Source organism: Chiloscyllium plagiosum, chromosome 17 (assembly GCF_004010195.1).
Source record: "Chiloscyllium plagiosum isolate BGI_BamShark_2017 chromosome 17, ASM401019v2, whole genome shotgun sequence".
Lineage (NCBI taxonomy): Eukaryota > Metazoa > Chordata > Chondrichthyes > Orectolobiformes > Hemiscylliidae > Chiloscyllium > Chiloscyllium plagiosum.
In genome coordinates this window covers 43,048,934-43,069,575 of record NC_057726.1, presented here as the reverse complement: position 1 = coordinate 43,069,575, position 20,642 = coordinate 43,048,934, and the positions used below count along the sequence as shown (strand labels likewise).

Here is a 20,642-nt window from a genome sequence, read left to right as displayed (position 1 = left end):
GGTTTAGCACGAGGACCGAGGTACAATATAAATGCAAATTATTTAAGTTGTATGTAAAATACAGCCAAATATTTCATGTAATTAAACAAAATTCAGTTTCACCTCATTAGCAGCTTCATTTTCCAACAGTACAGCATTCATGTGTCATGATTCTGACCCTTGCTATTTGAAAAGAAATGCAAGGTCTGAATGCTCTCCAACGCCAACTATACCATGTTACCAGTCCAAGATTGAAACTACAAAATCAATTCACAGCCAGCAACACCTGATTTATACTGACTGACTCATCTTCCGCATAGGAACCCTCCAACCACAAGGGATGAATGCAGATTTCTCCAGCTTTCTCATTTCCCCTCCCCCCACCTTTTCTCAGTCCCAACCCGCAGACTCAGCACCGTCTTCCTGACCTGCAATCTTCTTCCCGACCTCTCCGACCCCACCCCCTCTCCGGCCTATCACCCTCACCTTAACCTCCACCTATCGTATTCCCAATGCCCCTCCCCCAAGTCCCTCCTCCCTACCTTTTATCTTGGCCTGCTTGGCACACCCTCCTCATTCCTGAAGAAGGGCTTATGCCCGAAACGTCAATTCTCCTGTTCCTTTGATGCTGCCTGACCTGTTGTGCTTTTCCAGCAACACATTAAGCTCTGATCTCCAGCATCTGCAGTCCTCACTTTCTCCTACTGGAATCATTCATGCAGAGCACCCTGCACACAGTCTCAAAACAACCCATCAATTTATAAAGTGCCTATGAGATCACTTTTTTTAAATGCAGATTGGCACAACACTGGAATTACACATCAGTGTCAAGGCCAAGTGATGAGAGAAAGTTTCTCCAAGATTTCTCATAGAACCGTTAAGACTGGGACCTGGTTCCAATTAGGCTGTCACTTGAGTTACTGCGAAAAGATTACTTCACAATGACAGACTAAACTGTGCCCCAGGAAGTGTGGTGCTTCTACAAAGAAAACAAAGTAGGTCACTCTCTTTGCTCTTTGTTTTTGTTTGTATTTTTTTTCATGATTGTAATGAAACATTTTATCTTTTTATCCCCCAGTTTCAATAGGAGGCACCTCCTTCAGGAAAAAGCTTTTTATTTTGTCTCAAACTGTGCAAGCCACTCTTTATTGGACTGGTAGAGTTCCATTTCCCCTAACTAGTATCAATTCATTTAACATGTGCCTCATGAGCGAGGTTGCCAATTTGTGAACAGTTTGGTGGTTGTGGGTCTGATAAGACCGATCAGAAACAGGTCGGAGATTTTAGTGTGAAAGGACAATGTGCTGACCCTAACCCTATCGCCACACACCCAATTTCCATGGCAAACTAGTTTGAACACTGATGTTTAGAGAATGTAAAATGAAAAGAAACTGGATTTGTTCAAAACAACAAATGTAAAAAAAAACAGTACACAGAAGGAGCTGTGAAGCATCACAGAGGGAATAAATGAGTCAATGTTAGGAAGCTGAGCTGATTCCCAGTACATTTGCATCTCCTACATTGATCATTGTTGAACTCCTGTTAATTTGCTCTGATCTGGTTGGATGGTGTGATCAATTTGATCAAGGCTTGTAGGACTCATGGAAGACCCTGGATTGTGACCAACTAAAACAGAGAAAGCTCATTTAGGAAGACATCAAACACATAGGATGTTCATTTGAAATGTGCAAAGTCACAGGAGGTAATGCACATATCTCCAAATGACCCTTCTACCCAACCTTTCCAACAATCGCCTGCCACACATGTAGCAGAGTCTGCTGACCACGGTGAAAGATCAGCCATCTCAGAACCCATTGAACTGAAATGGAAATTAGTCATCTTCAATCCTAAAAAGGGACTGTAAGTGAAAGACACAGTTTGAGAGAGAGTTAATGAGTGAAGTCCATAGGGAAAATCTGGTCCTGACCTGAGCCTGGTCATGTTCTCCCTTCTTCATAACTGATACATTCATTTTAAAAACTGTGCTTTAAACAGCTCAACTCACAAAAGACAATGCTGAATCAGAACCTCAATCAAATTAAGAGTGCAATTATCTTGTTTGACAAAATGCAAACTAAAGAAACAACTCCTGTCAATTCTCCTCGAAGCAGAAACAAATAGTATCCATCATTATCTTTTCTGATGTGCTGACTGCAAAGAAACTGATTTTATAACTAAATCAAGAATTATTGCAACTCCAGTTATGAAGCCCATGGATGTGAACCCATAACTTAAAAAAAACACAATAAACTTAAAAGGTTCTTTAGATAAAATAAAAGAAAATGACCTACACATCTACCAATCTCGGAGAGAAAAACAGTTAATGTTTCACATAAACAACTTGCATCGGGTGCTCCATATTGGTACCAGATAATATTAGTACTATGGTAATTTACTGATGCCAGTTATTTCTTTTTAAGTACTAGATCAATGCACAAAATTCTGATAAAATATAATTATACATGCTTATCCACAACCAAATTGAAGATCTTTTAATATGATAGAGACTCCATGCATATAACACTGTACTTTACAATGTAGCTGAGAATGTATACAATTAGATTTTCAAACCTAATTGTGCAATGGTCTATCAGGATAAACCTGATTTTTTTGCTTCAAGTCCATGCTATGACAAATGACATCCTGTGGAAAAGGAAGGGGCAAATGCTAATACAGTTTGTTAACTGGTTGCAGGAAAAGGTTCTGCATGTTTTACACAATTGTATTTTCCTTACTACTTTAAAGTAGTAATTTCCCTTTGATCATTGTCTCCTTCAGAAAGAGAAGATTTCAGTGTGTAAGAATAAACATGGATAGCTTTGCTTCCCCTACAGTACACATTGTGATGATCAATTTGAAGATCCAGAATACCTTTCTCATCACAACATTTTATCTGTATTACCAGATACAAGGATCTGACTGGTCAGGCCTTATCACAACCCAACAGCACGATACAGACAAAAAAACACAAATACTAAAAAATATTTAATTCAGTGCTGTTGTGCCCCTGTTTCTCTTGACAAGTATTTCTCCTTCAAGGCTCAAATCATGAAATTATGAACTTTCAAAGACAAAGCTCTATGTCAGTGTAATTAACATTCCTGGGAATTACCAGAAAACTGCAGTAATATTCATAGGTCCACAAAAATATATAATGGCTCACAAGTTCATAACAAAATGGAAAACATCAAGAAATACATTAATCAAGATCTACTGGCAACAGCTAGGACCCATGTAAAATAGTACCAACAGGTGGGGGCTGACAATAAAAATCACAATCTTTGGAACACAGGAATGCCAATGAGCAACATGTGTCAAATAGTTAGCATGAGTTAGGAATGTGCACATTGCAATTGGTTAATTCTACTCCAATGATGCACAGGATGATAAATAAATCAGTCTGTAATGATAAACCAATTAAAGCTATAAAGGTATAGGATGAAAGAACAAATCAGTACCTTCACATTTTCGAAGTTAAATGAAGAAAAATTAATCGTTTACACATAAAAAAGTCTGTTCCAGGATGAATTTTTAAAAAATGCACACCTGTCAGTCAATTAGCAAACACTTAAGAAATACTAGACATATTCTACAGTGCAAAACGTGTTACAGCAATACTTTCACTTTATTTAATGTAATCAGACATTCTTTGAAATGTAATAAATTACTCAAGGTTGCCTCTTCAAGGACCAGAGAGTTTACACAGTCTATTTGTACAAACTCATTATTGGGCTCTGGTACATGCACATGTATGCATCGCACAGCAGTCTTCGTGCAAAGCCTTGGATACTTTTAGGATCCAAACCATGTAGTTCCTCTGGTGACATTTTTAAATATTCTCCTATTTCAGGACATTGAGTCACCTGAGGGATGTTGTAGCCATTCTGCCCACCTACAAAAGGAAAACCAAAGTTAGTCAAACTACAATTATAGTTCTAATGGCTTTTTGTATACGTTGTCACACCACAAATGTGCAGAGTATGCAATAACATTTCCAGAAACAATTTTAGAGCGAGAATTTCTAAAAATGAAAACCATTCAAATGAATTTATCTTAAAATTCCCCACTGCATCCAAGATACCTAATTGGTAAATGTGAAAAAATCTACCAGATTATATATTTGGAAGCAGTTAAAAGATCACACTGATTTACAGACAAGTTAGGCTAAGCCCTCAGACAACAATTCCAGTTTTTAACAATGCTATCATTCTAATTGTACATGTAGCTATGAATTTAACGAAAGAGAAAGAGGTTGGTTGCAACATTCTTTTTTAAGTTATGCCAGAATGATATTTGCAGAATATCAGTTCCTGACATGCCAACATCCATGTAAACCTTGAATTGATTGCTAACTTATAAAGTCAGATGAAAAGACAAGAAAAAAAACCTGAATTTATAGGTCTTCATTTAAAATATCATTATCTGGTGATGTTCAAAAGCTTTCCAGCTATTTCCAGTATTTTTGTTAATTATCCAGAACCGAGTCACTTTTTAGGCTATTTCACATTTTCTTTATTCTAGAGTCACTTGCAGGCCAACCCAGATAAAGATAGCAGACTTCCTTCCCAAAAGGTCATTATTGAACTAGATGGGGTTTTAAGCTGGCAGTTGACTGGTCCAATGACTATCAACCCTCATCTCTTTGAATACAATTTAGTTTGCATTACAACGCTACATCACTCCTTCAGGGAAACACAGGAGACACCATCTTTTGGATGCAATGTTAAACAAAGACCCTATCTTTTCTCTCTAATGTAAATGTAAAGGAATAGAAATGGAGCTCTACTGAAATGCTGCCAAAAGTGATCCCTCAGCCAATGCTACAAATGGTTAGAGTTATTTATCTCATTACTGACTGGAGGATCTTGCTATGTACAAATTTGATGTCACATTTCACTGTATCACAACGAGTTTCAGAAATAATTCATTGCCTGTGAAGTTTTGAAACTTCAAAAGATTTTCACACAGTTCAATACAAGTGCATCCTCTTAAAAAGAAATTATGAACTACAATGTAATTCTTAAGCCAAAAGTGGGAGTCAACCTCATTTCCCAAAAATCACAAATTGTCCACATGCCTACACAAGTGGGGGCGGCACGGTGGCACAGTGGTTAGCACAGCTGCCTTACAGCACCGGGTTTGATTCCAACCTCAAGAGACTGTGTGTGGAGTTTGCACATTCTCCCAGTGTCCGCATGGGTTCCCTGCTGGTGCTCCAGTTTCCTCCCACAATCCAAAGATGTACAGATTAGGTGGACTGGCCAAGCTAAATTGCCCATAATATTCAGGGATGTGTAGGTTAGGTGCATTAGTCAGGGGTATATATAGGATAATAGAGTAAAGGAATGGGTCTGGATGGGTTACTCTTTGGGGGGTCGGTATGGACTTGTCGGGCCAAAGGGCCTGTAGGGATTCTAGATTCGAAGTGCAGATAACAAATGCCATGTTAAATGCATTTGAATTCCTTCTAACGTTCCCTGAAATAAAACATTTTGCAACTGTAATTTGAATCAAACAGAAATTTGCTTTTCCAATCCGCTACCTTGGATTTGTGTAATAGCAGATGCATGAACAATACAAGGCAGATACATCCAGAGTTTCAATTGCTGTGATAAAATGCACATTCTTGGTATATTTACAGTATTGTCTTAGAGATAGATTGGCTGCTAACATACTGAATGCCATAGCTTTTTGTTAACCAGTGCATACCAGAATGTCATTCAGCTTGTTCAGATTGTTTATGGTGATAAAGAATCGTCAACTACTGATGTTTAGTAGTTAACACTCTTCTTCAGTGTATCTAAGTTTCCCATGCAATATAAAAAATAAGTAATACAACTAAAGAGGCAACATACAATAATAGAACAATGAAACTCATTTGTAGATTCTACTTAACGCAAATAAAACTTGTGTTAATTTGCCCAAATACAGTTTGCTACGCAGAAAACCTCTGGGCACAAATCCTGGTTTGACTGACAACACACAAGCAGTACAAAAGATTAAAGAGACAAAGGAAATACAAGTCATGAAAATTTCACTGTACCGTCCCGATCAGCCATGCTGTCAAAAAACAACCAGGCTGAGTCATCTGGGCCATATTTGACAAAAGCCACATAGTGACTAGTCTCTATGCAGAGCACAGCAAACAGTTTCATCTTCTGTCTGGGTACACAACACTGCCTCCAGGCATAGTCAGCCATCTGTTCTGGTAGAGACACTTTTCTCTGTTCATGTCCTTGCCTCTTAGGATGGAGATGTACCTGGAACAGAGAACTGCATCAATGCAAACTGAAGCCACTATTTCAAGCTTCTGCAAGGTACAGATATGAATAGCCTACAGTTCAAATACTCAACTTTTTCTAAACTCATGCAAATGCTGCTAAGGCTAGACTTAATGCCCATTTTTCTTTTCTTAAGGAAAGCTGTGTGGACTGCCAGGCCACTTCAGAGAGGAATTAAAAGACAAATCACATTGGTGTGACAGACTGAATCCATTATAGCCCAAACTAGATATGTTTCCCTCCCCAAAGTGAATCAGTCAAATTTCGATGACAATTTTCTACTCATTGTTAAATTGTTGTTAGGTTAGTACTTTCAAATATAAAAATAGAAGAAAGGAGTAGGCAATTCAGCCTCTTCAGCCTGCTCCGCCATTTATTATGATCATAGCTGATCTCATCTAGTCCTCAGTTTCACGCTCCATAACCCTTCAACCAATTATTAATTAAAAAATTGGTCAATCTCCTCCTTAAATTAACTCAATGTCTCGGCATCCACTGAATTCTGGATTAGTGAATTCCACAGATTACTGATCCTTTGAGAGCAGTAATTCCGCCTCATCTGTTTTAAATCTGCTGTCCCTTATCATAAAACTATGACCTCTCATTCTAGATTTCCCCACATAAGGAAACATCATTTCTATGCCTAATTTGACAATCCTTATTGAGGTATAGAAGATACTAAAGATCTTTCATTCTTCTAAGTTTCAGAAAGTATTGACCTAAACTGCTCTGTTTTCATAACACAAACCCCTCATGTGTGGAATCAATCTGGTGAAACTCCACCCAACTGTCTCCATTACAACTACATCTCTCCTCAAATAAGGGAATCAAAATTATGCCCATGTCACTAATGCCTTAGAGTTGCAGCCATACTTCCCTACTTTTATACTGTATTCCTTCAGCAATAAATGCCAAAAGAAATTCTCGAATAGAGTCACAGAGAGTGACCCTTATACTAATTGTGCCTGTGTCCATTTTTCCCATCTTTTCCTTGGACTCTTGCAATTTTTTTTACTTCAGATAATTATCCAATTTGCTTTTTAAAGCCATGATAAAATCCACCATCATCACACTCCAGGTAATGCAGTCCAAATCTTAACCACACAGAGTAAAATCATTTTCCTTTCTTTATATTGGACAGTGCAGCTAACTGAATTACAGTGCTACACAACCTAGCTCTCATAGCATCTCCAACTGCCTTGACCAGTTTCTTTTCATTCACTATGAGCAAGTGTCTCGAAGGGTTTTATATATAATATATATAAAAAATATATATATATATATATATATATATATTAAAAAAAAAGGTGCTTTTAAAAATTAACTTAACTCTTTTCAAATCAACAGCAAAAGGAGCAAGCACAACAACCACAAACCATCGACAGGAGCATAAGGGGCAAGAGTGTTCTCATTGGCATGGTGTTCTCACAATTGCAGCTGATAGAAGTCCTTACATACATGGAATTACTTCATCTACTAGATTGAAAAATTCTAAACACACATTGCCACTTTCTAACAAAGCTGTGTGTGGAGTGTGCATATTCTCCCAGTGTCTGCGTGGGCTTCCTCAGGGTGCTCCGGTTTCCTCCCACAGTCCAAAGATGTGCAGGTCAGGTGAATTGGCCATGTTAAATTGTCCATAGTGTTAGGTGTATTAGTCAGAGGGAAATGGGTGTGGTGGGTTACTGAGGGTTGGTGTGGACTGGTTGCGCCGAAGGGCCTGTTGTTTCCACACTGTAGGGAATCTAATCTAATCTAGAAGACTCAAATTAGTAATGTAAATTCACAGTCTAATTGTAGTCAACCCAATATCATCCTGAAACAAAGAAACATTCACTGAAGACTCCAGCATACCATTGTGGAGACATTCATTGAATACTAATAAGCCAATATCCTTGCTCAGCTAAGTGTAACTATTGTAGATTTAGAAAAACTATCCAGTTATCTATAATAAATATAACTTCCCCGTATCTGGATACTCAACAAATGTTCATTAAATAATGGTACTAAATCAAATTTAGTTTGCATTTAAAATAACAATGCAGAGAATAATGTTCAAAATAATTCCAAGTTACATCACTGTAAATAAGAGAATTGAAATTTCACCGTTTTACAAACAATCTGCAGAAATCAGTTAGATTCAGAATCTTGCAGCATGGGAAGTAGCAGACATCTGGCCAAGTTAGCCTGTTCTGGCTTTTTAAAAGCTGTACAATCTTTGTTCCAATCCTGAGCTTTTTGTCTTCATAATTCTGCAAATTAGTCAGCTTCAAGTATATATTCAATTGTCTTGTGCAAGTCCCATAGGGTCTGACGCATCATCCTTTAAAGTATTTTGGCTCTTAAATTTTTGTTAACATTTTTAAAAATTTCCCTTCTAGTTCTTTTGTCAATTCCTCTCAATTTATGACATATGGTTACAGAAACTTGTCAGAGGGAACAGTTTCTCCCTACTCGCTCTGTCAAAACACCACAAAGTTCTCTCTCTATTATGTCACGCCTTATTTTTCTTTGTTCTAAGGATAACAACTCTTGCTTCTCAAATATCACCACATCGCTCAAGTTCTTTATTTCAGATATTATTTGAATAGCCCATCCTCTGTTACCTCATCGAAGTCTCGACATCCTTAAAGCAGTGTGCCTAGAATTATACAATGTCTAGTTTAAGATTAAAAGATTTAACATGACTTTCTTACTTTTGTATTTGTGAAGTAACATATCTGATAGGTTTTCTTAACCACTCAACTTGTAGGTTTATCTATTACCCACGAATAAAATAGTAAACTTGAATGCATATTTCAATACATAGACATATTTTTAAAAACACAATCTTCAAATATTTTTGAATATGCATGCCAGATCTATGTGCAATTGCAGCTTGCCAAAATATACTGCTTCTCTCAAAATATACGAACTCAGTCATCTGCCTAAAATCACATTTGCGTTGTCTATCTACTATGTCTGTTTATGTCTTGAAGTCTATTATCCCAACAGTTACTTTATGTATTGGCAAATTTTGTACAGTGTACTCCTTAAACTAAATATGCAAACATAATATATATATAAAAGATGTAATAATTCCTATACCAAAGACTGTACTCAAAGGAAGGTGAATTCAGAAATAATCCATAGAGAAATATTTAAATGAACAAGTGGTCAATCTATGGAGCAGGTTCCCTAGGGAGGTGTTAGCAGTTAGCATGGTTTCAAATGAAAAATTGGATTTGTCCCCGAAAATCACATTTAGTAGTACAATATATGAAGAATTTCAGAAAAACAAGTGGTAAGTGCAATAGTAAGCTTGAAGGAACAGCTGACATTCGAATCACGAATCCCAAAGCTTTTCATCATCATGGTTTGAACGGTCAAAATTTTAAGATGTGATCAACATGTATCTTGGCCTTTTTGTCTTGCAATTTCTATGAAGAATATTCTTAGCCTGAACAAATCATAGCCAATTTTTCAAGTGGTAAGTGAATATATAATTGATAACAGATTTTGGTCAATATAGAGCCTCTCATCTTGGATGATTTCTATAATCCACTAAGAAAAATACCTACTTGAGTAGTACAAGCTTTGCAGAACTGCTTGATTTTTCCAGCAGTTATATCAATATCTTCATAACATTCTTTGCATTCATAAAGTGCAAGACCTCCACAGATCCGGCAATCTCTGGGTGCTAAAATATAAAGACAAAATTGTCAACTAGTTGTACTTTCAACTGTTTATTAATAAACTACTCTTAATAAATAAGAGTATGAATTTTTCATCACACTTCAAAACTATTTGTCATGAGCAACAGATACTCTGAAAAAATTATCTGTCTCTAACAAATTCTTCCAAGTTTTTGAATAAGTGATTAGCCCAACCCCTGACCATACACACTGCACTAGCAACTTATTCATACAAAGTGAGAAAATAATATAAATACCCTCTCAAGATGACAATTACTAAATATCCAAGACACATTACTGAATGATACAATCCAGTTGTCAAGTCTAGATTAATGCAGTTTGCTAAGTGAACCACCTTCACCTGGACTGATGCAAAAACATTAAAACATTTTTCAGTGTACAAGAGCTTGGGTGGGGGTGATTAAAGTCACTGAAGGACATGCATAACGAAAGCAAATGGTGACTTCAAGTCACAACTTTTTTCACTTTAACACAAAATTAAGATCAGTCCTCTGCCTTGTACAAGTAACTGGCACCAATTCTGGTACCAATTCCATTAACCTGCCAGATTAAAGCTACGGCAAGCAAACTTTTCATTCTATTTGAGAAATCTTCTCAATCTCACACCCCCATAAGCATCTTTCATTCTTCTGACTCTAGACTATTTACTCAGTATTTTCTACTTCACTAGAGATTAATGTTGCAGGTGCTTTGGTATTTTAAATTTAATACTGCATTGTTTCAATAGTTTTCTGCTATCACAAGCTTTCTAAAATATCGAGGGCCTTGCGAGCCCACAAAAGGCACACAAAGTGCTAGCTGTTTTATAGAATAGCCTACCAGTAACCTAGGTTTACAGATAAAGAAGACCAACTTTAGAGGCATACCAATCACTGTCAACACCATATTCTTATGAGTAAAAAGTTTACTTCTGCTTCAGTAAATTTTTTCGAAAAATTCAAAAAGGAAATATTCTAGTACTGTAACAAAACTACTGCTTCAGCAGAAAACATATGTCATAACTCAATGACATGGTTGTGAATATGACATTAGTTCTCTCAAAATACTAATGATGGATACCTCGGTAGCCAACTTTGTACATGCAATGTCAGACTTGCAATATTACCCTTTCAGGGAAGTTATTGCAACAGTGATGGTGGTATTTGAGGGATGAGGACTTTGGAGAAAGCCTTTTTTATTTTAAAATCCTAATAGATGTCAAAAAGCCACAATATGTAATATTGAAAGTACAAAATTCTTTGGAAAAAAATCAAATCAATACATTAGCATGACGGGGATGTTGACAACGTATCGACTTTGAATGGTAGCAGGATATGAAGAAAGTAACCAATGGCAGAAATTGACCATCAGATTCTTTAAAAGGTGACAAAATAGGAAAGTGAGAAGAATTCGGAAGCTAGTGGGTAAGCACCCGAAATGATTCCAAGTTTAGGAATTTTCTTTTGAAAAACATCCTCTTTCAAAAAGGAGTCTGTACTGCACTTCCCGGGCTTCTTGCGATGTGGTACTCCCTCAAGTGGCTGCTAGCTATATTACAGACAAAACGAGCAATTACCGAAAAATTCTTAGCTTTGCCAATCTATAAACACTGTCTATATTCAAAGTTTAATCAGTATAATCTTAAAACCGGTCAGACACCATTCATAGATACAAGCCCATCCACAGCCAGAGTCACAAGCAAAAAACTACGACAGGCAAGGACTCAGTATCTCAGAGTTATTGTAAATCAATGGTGTTAAGTAATGAAGTCAATTCAAAAGTTCTTAAAAATTTGTTGCTCAGGAAGATTAGAACCTATGTGAAATGAAAAGTTCAAAAGTAACTATGGCAAATTGTCATTAGTCCAAATAAAAATGTAGGTTGCAGACACACAGGATAATTTGTCCTGTACCCAATAGTTTGATGAGACAAAAACCAGAAATAGCACAAGAAATTGTACATTTTCTATGGTGTGGTTGAGCTACCCAACGAAAATTATTCAACATTCGAGCAATAATCCAGACACCTCACAATAAAATGGACATACAAGGATTATCAATAGAATATGAAAGCTGATTCCTGATACTAGATTTTGTGGAGATACACAACATTCAAGCAGCTTGCAAACTTTGCACCAAGGTAATCAAGTGGCACTCAAGGCTATTCAATTTAAGTGAACAATTTAAAATAACAGTAACAATAATAAAAGTATTTAAAATGATAAAACAAACTATTCAATGAGGATAACAACATACAGCCAAGAAACAATGCCACAGCCCCAAGGTCAGGAGTGTACCAGTTCCCTCCTTGGAATGGCGATATCAAGCAACCAAGTATTTTTCAGAACAAAATAGATAAGTTTAAGCATAATAACTCCTCCAATTAAAAATGCTTTATTAGTTATGTTTGTTCATAGCTTAAAAACTATTGAAATTTTAGCAAATTACATTGACATGATCTATTTCAAAAGGCTTACTGGCTTTTGAGAGAAACAACACAGGGAATAACAAAAACAAAACAAGAGCAGAGTAGACAGACCTAGATTTTATTAAGGAAGTAGTGAATGGGCCAGTCTTCTTTCTCTTGCTAGGTTTCTCATAGTAACACTGAAAGATGCAAATAGTCCTAAAAGTACATAGAAGTACACTAAAAATGTTACTTACTGTCTTCTAATAAATCTGTGATATCCAATTCCAAAGATGGAAATATCTTATTGAACAACTTGAAATCTTTTCCAAATCGAGGCATTTGAATTATTAGACATGAAGGTGCCTTTAAGAAAAAGTGGACAATTGTAGGGATTTTGATTATTTGAATTTAACAAATAATCTAAAATGAGCTACATGCTCAAAACATTCAAAGCTTTACAGTATGCAAATTAAAATTAATGTATTGTAGATCATATGTTGCAAAGAGCTCAGCTATCCAGGTTCTCTAAATACTTCCAATTTCTTCAGTTCAATATCCATTCATTAATTAATACTACTTTCTTTGATACACTTTTGGTAAAAATAAAACTTTTGATTTTACTTGACAATAAAAAAAAACTAATTCAGAGAGGTAAATGTTCAATGCAATTTTCCCCCAACTCTCAGGATGCTTGAGGATTACTTTTAAAAGAAATAATCCTAACCCTAACACTATTTATTTAGAATCAAAAATTTAAAGAAAACTTTGTCCTCCAAGGTGAGCATTACCTGTTTAAAACTCCTATGACATTATACGTGACCTTTGATGACAATGCCAATTCCCCATATTATCTTTGCTGAATTCACTAGGATTAAATTCAAATTCCAGTTGATTGTATGCCACCCTTTTGTCAGTGCATGTGACAGTGACATGAATTTCATACATTTTACAAGCAAATTAAAAATCAGTATCAGTGTTAGTTTAGGCCCCTCCTGGTCTGATAAAAGACAAGTGAGTTCAAGGAGATCTTAAACCTGACTACATAAATAAAAAAATCCCAACACACTACCAAAACTAAGCAAAGCTGGACAGTGTACTCAGAGGATGAACATTTTATTAACTTCCACAATTTCAAAATTAAAATAAACTTTGTCATGCTGTTCTGAGATATTCATTTAAGTATTCCATACCTCAGCAAATTTAAGGTCACTGGTAATAAAGGACCATTCCAGTAACTGTTGAATTGTTGGTACACCAACATTTTCATTTTTATCCATGAATATTTGGTAAAAGAAACAATCTTGTACTTTTTGTCCAGCTGATCTGTGTTGAAATAAATGCAAAAAAGAGATGAATTCTACCCAAGTGTAGAATTTGCCCACCTGATGGTGTAGTCAGTGAATTTGGAATTAAGAAATGCAAACCATGTCAATCCAATTCCTTGTTCTTACTGTTTACCAGATTAATATCTGTATCCAAAAAAAACTGCTGGAGAAACTCAGCAGGTCTGACATCACCTGTGAAGAGAAAGCAAAGTGATCATTTCAGATCCAGTGACCCTTCTTAATATCTGTACCCGAATTATTAATTCTGCTTACTCTCCATAGATGCTGCCCGATGTGCTTAGAAATTACTGGAAAAACTGTTTTTGCTTCAGATTTACAGAATCCACATTTCTTTGTTATGTATTATTGATATCTGTATGTTGAATTAAGCAGTAAAAGATATTCAGAGATTTACAATGAGTTTATTGTAAATCTATAGTTTTTGCTCAAATGCCAGTTTCACCTTTGTCTTTGGGAATTTTTTTTCCCCAATCCAGAAGCCACCTGACCACTCAGGAAAAATTTAGGCCTTCTTTTTATAAAATTCACCCAATCACCTAAATAACAAATTAACAAAACAGCTAATAATATACACCGGGGCAGTGTGACTATAAGCAAAAAAACAAAATCTAAAAACCAGAGAAGGGAAAGGAAGATAGAGAACAGAATCACAACAGTATTGAATAGGGACATGATGTACACCAACCTCTGCAGCACCCACCTATCCCTAAAAGTTTCAAGGCTACCAATGGACACCATGTGCCCACTCTTCACAGACACCCAGGCATAGACATAACCAAAGAAATGTACCAGCTCTTTTTGTTTGAGATTTTAAAAAAGATCAAATTACACACACTTCCCATCAGGGGCAGTGAAACAAAATAAAAGAATAGGAAACTAAGTCAAAATGCAGGCACTGTGCCGATGACGGGTTTGGAATGACGCACTCCAGCTCCAGCAGGTTCCCAAATATCTTTCAAAGCTTTGAAGGTGCTAGTGGACACCATGTGCTTCCTTCCAAAGACATCCCAGCAAGAATGTAGCTGGAGGGGGGTTGGGACTAAGCACTCAGCTCTTTTTAAAAAAAAAAGAAAAAAAAAAATCAACCTGTCCAAACATATCAAGATACCTCTGAGATAATTCTTACCAGGAAGGCAACCTCAGCTAAATATCCCATTACTTTAAAGAACCAAAAGAACTGTGGATGCTGAAAGTCAGAAACAAAATCAGAAATTTCTGGGAAAACTCAGCACCTGTGCAGAGAAAGCAGAGTTAATGTTCCGGGTCAAGTGATGCTTTCTCAGAACTCATTATAGCAATGAGAAAACACACACACACACAGAGGATGGGGGCGAGACAGTGCAAGGGAGGAGAGAAGTAAACGATAGGTGGAGATGGAGTCCAGAGAAAAGAGAATAACAGTTGGACAGATGAAGGAATGGGTAAAGGTCATCCTGGGAAATCAATAGCTGTTAACTGGGACCATTATTAGGACGGTTGTGTTAGCAACCACTGATGACAAATCCTGATATGTGAGGGTTCGGACAGGGACATGATAGGAAGTGCTCAGTCCTAAAATTACTGGCTTGATATTGAATCCCGAGGCTATGGTGTTCCCAAGTGGAAAATGAGATTCTTCAAGCTTGTGCCGAGCTTTGCTGGAACACTGCAGCAAGCTTGAAACAGATATTAGCCAGGGAACGGGGTAGTCTGTTGAAATTGCAGGTAACAGGAAGTTCAGGGTCATTTTTGCAGACAGAATGTAGGTGTGCCACAAAACGGTCGCCTCGTTTGTGTTTCATCTCTTTAGTGCAGAAAAGGCCACATTGCGAGCAGCAAGTATAGTGGACTAGATTGAATGAAGTGCAGGTATATTGTTGCTTCATCTGGAAAGTCTGTCTGGTGCCTTGGATAGGAAGTAAAGAGATGAAGTAAACAGGCATGGATTACACCTTCTCCAATGTGTGGGAAGGTGCGAGGGAGTTTGGGGTGGAGGAGGAGTGGACCAAGATGAGAAGTGTGCATCTGGTGGTAGGTTCCTATTGGAGGTGGTGCAAACGTAACTAATGATCGTTTAGATATGGATGCTGGTGGGATAGTAAGTGAAGACCAGGGGACCCTATCGTAGTTGTGTCAACCATGGTGTTGGGGAATCCTCGGTCGAGGAAAATGGTGACATTTTAGAGGCTCTCATTGGAGAACCTGGCATCATCGGAAAAGAAGTGACAGAGCTGGAGAAACAAAGAATGGAATGCAGTCTTTAGAGGAAGCAGGGTATGAGAACGTGTAATCAAGGTAACCGCGAGCATCAGTAGGTTTGTAGTGGATACTGGTAACCAGCCTATCCCTAGAAATGGAAAAGGAATGTCAAGGAAGAGAAGGGAAGGGAAGGGAAGGAGTCAGATAGACCTGGTGAAGGCGAGTGTGGGGTAGAAATTGGAAATGAAATTGATAAATTTCTCCAACTGCGGGCAAGTGAGGCACTGATGTCATTGAAATAATGTAGAAAGAGTTGTGGCTGGGGTTCCTGAGTAGCAGAGAAACAAGTTCCACATACCCACAAAAAGACAAGCTTAAATGGGGCCACTGAGGATACCCATCGCCATACCTTTGATGTGAAGAGAGATAGAGGAATTAATGGAGAAGTTGCTCAAAAAAGGACAAGCTTGGCCTGGCGGAGGAGGGTGGTGGTGAATGGGGACTTTCTGGTCTTTTTTCAAGAAGAATCAGAGATCCTGGCGTCCATTCTGATGGGAGATGGATAGGTGAAGGGATTGCACGACTGCAAAACATTTTTAGAATTCCTACAGTGTGGAAAAAGGCCCTTCAACCCTCCAAAGAGTAACCCATTTAGACCCATTCCCCTACCCTATATTTACCCCTGACTAATGCGCCTAACCTACACATCCCTGAACACTATGGACAATTTAGCATAGCCAATCCACTCCAACCTGCACATCTTTGGACTGTGGGAGGAAACCAGAACACCTGGAAGAAACCCATGCAGACACAAGGAGAATGGGCAAACTCCACACACAGTTGTCAAGGCTGGAATTGAACCCAGGTCCCTGGCGCTGTCAGGCAGCAATGCTAACCACTGAGCCACTGTGCCACCCCACTGAGCTTCCTGTGCCTGCCACTTCAACATGCCTTGTTCCCTGGCCAACAGCTCGGTCTCGAGTGAAGATCAGTGCAAGTTGGAAGAACAGCATCGCATTTTTCACTTGGGAACAGTGCAGCCTTCAGAACTCAATACAGAGATCAATCATTTTAGAGCCTGAGCACCTCTCCCATTCTCCTTACTCCAACCCCCACACACCTGGCTTTGTCATCCCATGGTCAGCTATTAATGGTCCCAAAGACAGCTACCCATTTCTGTCTGTCCAATTGTTGTTCTCCATCTGAGTTTCATCACCACCTATCATTTACTCCTCCCATCCCTCTTCAGCATATATAAAATCAACGTTTTCCTAGATACAAGCAATTCTGAAGAAATGTTAACTCTGCTTTCTTGCACAAGGTAGAATGGGGCCTTATTGCAAGACACAAAAGACAATGGTGAAGAAATCCAAATGTTTTCGTCCCATTGTAATTTTATAGTGAACATCTTCCCAATGTCATGTGTTAATCAAAAAGGTAAAACAAATAGGATCTGGTAGTAGGTTTTAAAATCAAAACGGCAATAAAGCGTAACACAATAATTGGTTCATAGGTACTGCCTCATCTGAAAGTGGAGTTTTTTCAGGATATGGGAAACACTGACAAAGTTTCATTTTGTTTCTGGGTAGGAATGAGCAAAAACAATGTTGTAGGATGTTAGTGAATTTCTGCAGTCCTTCTACTGATGGGATAGTCACTGTAGTAAGTATAGAATTTCAAGACTCTGACTGGCCACAACAGTGATATGTGCCAAGTCAGGATAATATGAGACTTGGAAGCAACTACAGAGAGCATCAGATGATATTTTAAATCTTACCAACAGTTATTAAAAATGAACTAAAAATAACCAAGCTTCATGTAGTTGATAATTCCTTTAAATAATGCTGATGGCAGGTCTTCTCCATCGCTTAACAAAATTACTGGAGTGTTGAGCTCAAAACTGAAGCATGGTTATCAAATTATTATGCAACATCATGATGCAACTACCCTGCATACTTCGAACATCAGCTTGCCATTTAATTCCTTCAAATCCAGCACGAATTGCCAGAGGAAGTGGTGGAGGCTAGTACAATTGCAACATTTAAAAGGCATCTGGATTGGTAAATGAATAGGAAGGGTTTGGAGGGATATGGGCAGGTAGGACTAGATTGGGTTGGGATATCTGGTTGGCTTGGATGAGTTGGGGTGAAGGGTCTGTTTCTGTGCAGTACATCTCTGACTCCTGACTGAAGAGTCAGGAGGACCTTGAGGAACTCCTGTGGAAATGTTCTACAACAGAGATGATTGACCTCCAACAACCACAACCATCTTCCTCTTTACTAGGTATGACTCTGACCAGTTTTCCCCCCTTAGTGAATCTTCTCTGACTGCCTCCAATGTCACTATGTCTTTTCTTAGGTAAGGGGAACAAAGCTATGCACAGTATTCTTGTTGTGGCTTGACTTGTGCTTTGTGTAGCTTTAGCAAGACCTTTGTATTTTTATACTCTATTCCCTTTGAAATAAAGGCCCAACAATCCATTTGCCTTCCCTATTATCCACTGAACTTGGATGCTAGCTTTTTGATTCATGCATGAAGATCTTCAATGCCTCCATGCCACAACTTTCTGCAGTATTCCCCTATTTAAATCATATTCATTCTTCTATTCCTCCTGCTAAAGCGCATACCCTCATATTTCCCCACAATATATTACACCTGCAAAGTTTAAAGCTGTCTACAGAATATCCTCTGTAGATTTTTTTATGCCAGCTTCTCTACTTGCCTGCTCATCTAATTTGTGTTATTTGTATGCTTTGCAATAATACATTCACGTCTGTCACCAATGTTGTTTTTTCACACACACACACACGGCACTTCTTCAGTTACATTAGGTTGCCATCCTGAAAATGTCATTTTTATCCCAACTCCATCACTTAGCCAATCCTCAATACATGCTAGTATGACCCCAAACACTGTGGGCTTTTATTAAATAGAATTACATGTAGTATCTTACTGAATTTTTTGGGAAAGCAAGACATATTACATCTACTGATCTCCCTTTATCTATCCTGCTCTCTGTCTCCACAGACAACAGTAGTGTGTTGGGCATGATTTCCCCTTCACTAAGCCATGCTGACTCTGCCTGATTATATTACATATTTGTAACTATGCATTCTTTAGAACAGATTCCATTTTCCCAATGACAGACAGCATATATTAACCTGCTTTTAGTTGCCTCCCTTCGTGAACAAGGGTCTTACATTAACAAACAGTTTTCCTATCCTCTGGGACATTGAGAAAATAAAGATTCTTGGAAGAAACCGACCAGTCCAGCCACCATCACTGTAGTTGCTTATTTAAAAATCCTCTGGTGCAACCCATCAGGGCAAGGGGACTTATTGCCTTTACCCAGTTATCTTCACTCATACTTTTTCCTCTGGTTATAGCTATTGTGTTCATTTTCTCTCCTACTCAAGTCATTTGATTATTTAGTATTTTTGAAATGCCCATCACGAAGACTGCTGCAACTTCAACTCATTCGCCATTTCCAAGTCCTACGTAGAGTCAGATGTACAGCATGGAAACAGACCCTTCGGTACAACCTGTCCAGATATTCCAACCCAATCTAGTCCCACCTGCCAGCACTCGGCCCATATCCCTCCAAACCCTGCCGGGACCTATGCTCATCTGACCCCTCTCTAAATTAAATTTAATTTTAGAAAAGTTAAAGAAGCTGTTACTGTGCTTTTTTACTGGTTTGCCTGCATAGTTTATCTTCTCCATCTTTAGTCTTGTTTTGATAATCTTTTGTTGGCTTCTAAAACGTTCCCAAATCTCTGATTTACCACTGATCTTTGCTGCATTCTAAGTTTTTTTTCCAAAATGTGATATTATTCATAACTTCCTTGGTTAACAATGGTCAGTTTATCCCTTTCCCAAAGTCTTTCTTCCTCAATATGTCAATCCTTTGTTCCTCAACTCCTCTTAAGGAGTAAGAAGTTACCCTTATTAAAATTTAGCACAGTTATTTCTGACAAGTTTCTCAAGCTCAGGTTGAAAGTTAAGTTAGGCTTGTAGAGGTTTGCACAAATTAAAGATTTAGACACATTCTTACTCAGCAAATGCATGCACTCAGTCTGTTAACAGTCAAATTTCACTGATTAAGATCAGACCAGACAGGTACTCTCTGGTCAGGATTCCAGTATTCATCCCTTTGACTCGCTGCATTATGCTAAGATGCTCATTCAACTTATGATTGCAAAATATAGAACAGTGTCCAGCAGTCAATTAATTCTGCCACTGGACAAATTTATTAAATAGTTCAGCGTTAAGAATTACACCCAAAACCAACTTAAAATATACTACAAATCTTACAAGTGATCTTAAGTGTCCGAGAATCTATATATAGTCATAGACAAGACCCCATTCTGTATAAGCTAAACATGTGCATATATTATACTTTTTTTTAATGAGAAAGGGTATGGGGACTACTAGTCCACTTTCCATAGCAGTACTCTAACCAAAGTTTATCGGTCTGGGCTGAGATTCGTCAGCGAGCTCACATTGACAATTAACAGATCCAGCTTCATTGCCATGACAACAATGGCTCAAACAATTAGAATTCTCTTCTCGTGTTGGATGAATTGGTGATCCCATTCAAAGTTTGATTTCTTGCATCCCAATCCTGATGAGTGCAAGACAACATGCTTTGACTTTCGCTTTCAACTACAAAGCTATTGTATTAGCCACTTGTAAGTTTCTGGGGTTTTGCATTCTATTTTCATTAAAACAATTTTTTTTCCACCCCAAACACTTTAAATTGTGAGTAAGTACAA

The 20,642-nt window shown here is 37.8% G+C and overlaps 1 protein-coding gene across 1 annotated transcript in view; it reads right to left on the bottom strand.

Moving 5' to 3' along the window:
• Positions 1 to 612: 612 nt before the first annotated feature.
• The window catches only part of cylda (cylindromatosis (turban tumor syndrome), a), a 65,739-nt gene continuing 45,709 nt past the window's right edge, over positions 613 to 20,642 (bottom strand). The window contains exons 13-17 of the mRNA XM_043706967.1: positions 13,534 to 13,666; positions 12,598 to 12,706; positions 9,821 to 9,939; positions 6,023 to 6,239; positions 613 to 3,871 (exon numbers count right to left, since the gene is read on the bottom strand). Of these exons, the coding sequence (XP_043562902.1) occupies positions 3,687 to 3,871; positions 6,023 to 6,239; positions 9,821 to 9,939; positions 12,598 to 12,706; positions 13,534 to 13,666 (763 nt within the window). The 3' untranslated portion in view covers positions 613 to 3,686. The remainder of the gene's footprint in view (positions 3,872 to 6,022; positions 6,240 to 9,820; positions 9,940 to 12,597; positions 12,707 to 13,533; positions 13,667 to 20,642) is intronic.